This window comes from Solanum pennellii, chromosome 10 (genome assembly GCF_001406875.1).
Source record: "Solanum pennellii chromosome 10, SPENNV200".
NCBI classification, from domain to species: domain Eukaryota; kingdom Viridiplantae; phylum Streptophyta; class Magnoliopsida; order Solanales; family Solanaceae; genus Solanum; species Solanum pennellii.
In genome coordinates, this window is record NC_028646.1 from 29816912 (window position 1) to 29822318 (window position 5407).

General features: G+C 34.8%; 1 protein-coding gene across 3 annotated transcripts in view; it reads left to right on the forward strand.

Moving 5' to 3' along the window:
* Positions 1 to 777: 777 nt before the first annotated feature.
* The window catches only part of LOC107002764 (aspartic proteinase-like protein 2), an 11140-nt gene continuing 6510 nt past the window's right edge, over positions 778 to 5407 (forward strand). For 2 of the 3 annotated variants that reach the window (XM_015200929.2, XM_015200930.2), the window contains exons 1-4: positions 778 to 1270; positions 1614 to 1734; positions 3499 to 3926; positions 4033 to 4189. In XM_015200929.2, the coding sequence (XP_015056415.1) occupies positions 1026 to 1270; positions 1614 to 1734; positions 3499 to 3926; positions 4033 to 4189 (951 nt within the window). In that variant the 5' untranslated portion in view covers positions 778 to 1025. The remainder of the gene's footprint in view (positions 1271 to 1613; positions 1735 to 3498; positions 3927 to 4032; positions 4190 to 5407) is intronic. The other variant, XM_015200928.2, reaches the window with a different exon arrangement.

The following is a 5407-nucleotide window of genomic DNA, read 5'->3' on the forward strand; positions in this document are numbered from 1 at the left end:
AATCAATAATCCAATTCAAGGAAAGTTAATATCAAAGTCAAAGAAGTTAAGAGTTAAGTCTAGAAGTTAAGAAGTAAGTCAAAACAAAGTTTCTTAAAGTTTCAAGAGTCTTTAATAAACGTTTTAAATTCGTTTTACGACTCAAGTTTCAATCTAAGTAAAGAGTAAAGAGTTGAGTTCTTTTCTCAAAAGTTATAAGAGAACTAAGTATTCCCATAGATGTTTTCACAGTTAAGATAAGAGGAAACTAAGATTTCCAAAAGAGTTTTGAGCAAGAAAAGGGAACATTGATTCGAAAAGCTAAGTGTTGAACAATTATCTCAACCCAAAGAAGGAAGTTGCTTTTAAAACACATGTGCTAAGTATATTTTTGGGAGTAGTATTGAGCATCGATATGGGGATATGAGTTCATGATAACTCAAGTCTCCATAAATCATGTAACCATCATGGGTATTAATGAGTCATAATTTTTAGATGATCACATAAGTTAAACTAGTGAATCTACTAAGTAAATAGTTCTATGCGCCGATAAAATATAGGACATTCTGCACCGTAGGCAAGATGTTGTCATCGGTGAGTGTTCTACACACACTTTATATATTTGACGAATTATTAAAAAATATTTAAATATCACAATATGGTATGATATAAGATATTTAAAATGAGTAAAACTTGGTTAAAATATCTAAATGAAAATTAATGTCAAAGGATAATAACCTTCTCTAAAAGATTTGATGTAAGCTTTTTATTAATTTTTATTTTTAAGTTTCACGCTTTGGGGTAATCATGACACCCCATGTGCAATTTCATTTCAATTCAATAAAATAGAAATAGGCGTAATGTAACCCACCATCTCGATTCCACCTTCCCGGCTTTGCTTAATCAGATTCCGTTACTCTGTCCTTTTCCTCCGGTGTCGCCGACCTTCCGGCGGGCCTTGTTACCGACCGAATCTTGTCATTTTTCTTCATCTCTGGCGATCTCACATTTCATAGGAGATATCTGGCGGCAATAGTTGTCCTGCAATGAAACCGGCATCGTTCACCGCTACTTTCACCATACTCTGCATTATATTTACACTGGTCGATTACGATGTCGTTTCATGTTTGCACTTTTCGGATACCAGTCATCGCACTGCCATGGTTCTCCCACTCTTTCCCCCCAAAGACACATCGGTTCGTTCCTCTCCTTCCCAACTCTCTGGTCGACTTCTCCAGAAATCCCCGGTGAATGCTCAAATGGCTCTCCACGACGATCTACTTATCAACGGGTCAGTTTCTTCAATTAACTGCTACGATCTGTTCTCAACGGTTGTATATGTTTTTTTTTTTTTACCTTAATTACACTCGCAAATTGTTTCCTAATAGGAGCTAACTTCTCCTCATCTAAAATGTTTTGGACAGAAAATCTTCTATTTTTTGAGTATTAAGATTAACAATGCCTTAATTGGAGACGAGTGATTTAGAGTAATAATTGAGCAAACAAATTGGCATTTTTTATTTGGAGTAACATATCCATAATTCAAGATAATCAGACAGTGGAAAATGAATATATAAATTCTTGCAAAGCAACTTTTACTTTTTTGTTGATTTGTGGCAAATTACTTGATGTAGATATTATACAACACGTCTTTGGATTGGAACTCCACCCCAGAGGTTTGCTCTTATAGTGGATACTGGGAGTACTGTTACATATGTGCCTTGCTCTACGTGTGAACAATGCGGCAAGCATCAGGTAGACACACTTCTGATTTTTTTTTCTGTTTTAACTTTCTGTATATCAATTTTGATCAAGAACTTTGTTATATTTGGATCCTCAGCTATATGTATTTTCTGACTGATAATAGCTCAATACGACATAACACGTAGTTTTTTATTCTTGTATGTTGCTTCAGAAACTTGAAGATTTTGACATGGTAGAAAAATGTGTAAACTCATGAACTGTGATATATTTAGTTGTTTGGTTATGTTTATAAGGGAAAGAGAAGTTGCTTTTCAGTATTTTATCTACTAAATACAAGCTTAATCTCATTTGAATAATTGATTCACACTTTTATCATTCCATTATGTGGAAGAACATTCTATGGAATCTCAAACCTCAGATGAAATCATCAGATCTTACGTTTTGCTTACATTGGAATAATAAAAATGTAAAAAGAATAAAAACGTTATAGTTTGGATCTTTGCTATTCTTGTTTGGGAAGTCCTGGTCAATTGACAGTAATTGTCTTGTTGGTGAAGTTGTAAGATGTATTAAATAAGCACCACCCATTATAAGGGTGAATAGAAAGAATTACTGGAACAAAGGGAAGTCAGACAAAAATATCTGCAAACTTGATGATGCTGGTGGAGTTTCTAAGTTCAGCCACAAAGAAGTGTAGATAAAGATCTTTCCTACTCTGGGCTTATTGAAAATAAGAATAAAAAGTTCCTTATACTGTTATGAACTCAATGGCTTTTCTTCAAATGATCTTTTTTTGTTTTCCTTCAGAATAGACAACAGAGAAAAGGGCATCAGCTTCAATAATCTTACATTCTGCCTTGTACCTTAGCAGAAATTACTTAATCGAAGTTGTCTAATTTTAACCCATGAAGAGTTTGAGCACAATGTCAAAAGAATCTCATTCTGGATCTAGGCATCCTAAATGAATCTCATTACTGAAAAAGAATATCAATAACATATTCCTCGATCCTAAACTAGTTAGGATTGGTTATATAAATCCTTAATATACATTCTTCTCTATTTAAGCTCATTATGTTCCGATGACAATTAACTATAAGTCAAATAGGTATTTCTCTAAGAATCACACAAATCCCTCCATGGACGTTGTCCCACCTCTAGGAATTTTGCAAAGTATAACCGGTGCCAAGCATAGCAGACCGCAACTTGTTTGGGTTTGAGGCATAGTTGTATAACTGGTGCCAAACATGGATCGAGAAGGACGGTTGTAGTGGGTTGACGCCCATTGTAAAATACAACTATCATAAGTAATTTGAAATATAAGAGAAGACGAAAGGAATAATTAAAGGACTAAACAACCTAAAGGTGAAGTTGGTTCAATATCAATTTCTAAGTTTCTACTTATGAAACAAATTCTAAGACTCTCATTGTTGCTGAGCTACAGATTTCCTTGCATGCTTGATTTTTCTGATGATGTTTTACATGAGGTTTATTGGTTTGTTTAATTTATTTATTTGATGATCATGGTGTCCGGACCAGCTTTCACGCACCTCGATTAATTCCACATGATACTTGCTACCTCCCACCAGTAACAGGTATCATGTAACCGAGGACATTTTACTCATTTGATCTTAATCATAAGGTCTGCTAGTGGATATCAAGTATAACGAATTACTACCCTTGATAGCTTTGTAGCCTATAAGATTACAATAGTCCAAATTGTTGATAAGAGTGGCTTAATTTGACCAGTGATATTATATTGCATTTTGATTTCTATAATTTGGATGGTAATAATCCTCTGAATGTTCTTCTACTTAGGATCCTAGATTTCAGCCAGAAATGTCAAGCACCTATCAGCCCGTAAAATGCAATATTGACTGTACATGTGACAATGAGAGGGAGCAGTGTATTTACGAAAGACAGTATGCTGAGATGAGTTCTAGTAGTGGGGTGCTTGGACAGGACGTTGTGTCCTTTGGAAACCAAAGCGAGCTTGCACCACAGCGAGCTGTATTTGGATGTGAAAATAGGGAAACTGGTGATCTTTACAGCCAGCATGCTGATGGTATAATGGGCTTGGGTCGTGGGGATCTCAGTATAGTGGATCAGCTTGTTGAGAAACATGTAATTAGTGATTCCTTCTCCTTGTGTTATGGAGGGATGGACTTCGGTGGTGGTGCAATGGTTCTTGGTGGAATAAAACCCCCTGCAGACATGGTCTTTACCAATTCGGATCCTGGACGCAGGTATGTATTGGAAATAATTGTTTTAATGGCACAGTAATGTTAGGTGTTCTCCTAACAAATGCACTTGATAAACTTATGCATTTACTCTAGTCTCGGATGGCAACAGTCCATATTACAATATTGAACTGAAGGAGATACATGTTGCTGGGAAGGCACTGAGTCTGAATCCACGGGTTTTTGATGGAAATCATGGGACTGTGCTTGATAGTGGTACCACATATGCTTACCTTCCAGAAGCAGCATTTGAAGCCTTCAAGAGTGCTGTAAGATATATTTCTATTAATTTCTCACTATTATTCCTGTCATCTTTGTCATGCATTCTTCCTGAGAAGTGTAGTGAAAGTAACATGCTTGCGACGAGAAGAATATCTTGAAGTTGAAGAAATTAAATCTGGGAAAAGTGAGCTTCATTTGTATAATGTGTCGGTAATAATGCCTTTTTGATTGCAGAGTCCTATTTTTATTTTCTTTTGGATGTTTTTAGGTACTATATATACCATTGATTGGTGGAATGAATTTAGGGATGACAATTGGGACAGGGGCAACAACATATAGAGCAGGGCATGGCAGTAGAACAAATAAACATGACAGGGCAGGGCAGGGAAAAAATAATTTCTGAAATTTTTTTTAGTGAGGGTTGGGAAAAATAGGATTGACCCATCTATTTTATTCTTTTTCCTTAGTTTGAATCGCAACGTCGATTCAAATTGAAGCCGTGTTCGTCTGTCTCCGCCAATTCAAATTGAGGTTTGTTAATGTTTATCTCAAGAAAAAAATGATTCAGAATAGGTCTTAGTTAACAATAGTATAATCATAATCGCTGCATTTTTTCTCGATTGGAGTTGAAATAAAGCTTTGATAATTGATATACATGTCATTCCCGTTGAGAAAGAAAATCAGATATTATGAGATTTATCTTTGGCAGGTTTTTACACTAAGTAGTCATTTGTTAAAATTGTTAATTTAATTACATTCACCTTTTGTTTATGTTACACTGTCTTTTAAATTTATCTTTTTCCTGGTGTTAACAAGAAGAGAAGCATCCAACTTAACTAGCCACAAACATTAGCTGGCCGAATTCAAAATTATTCTATGAATTTGCATATAAAGCATTAAAATTGTGTGAAAAGGGGGATTTTTTATGAGGAAATCAAATATACATTCAGTTATATAAAAGAACCCTTTGAAAGATGGAAAATAAGATTATTTTTGACACTTTCGAGATCAACATCGTTGATCAGAAGTTCAGAGCAAAAGAAAAAGAAATAGCAGATAAAACACTTAATTAGTTTGGTGTTGATTTTTGAACTAGATCGTGCAGTGAACTAAGAATAAAATATTTGATGTAATTCGGGAACTGATTGTTCATCCATATTTTTAAAAAAAATCAAAAGAAGTTAAAAAAAAAAAAACAAAAACACCGTGGAGCAAAGTGGAAAATGAAGAGGAGAAATGAAAAATTACGTAAAAGGGGGGAGGAG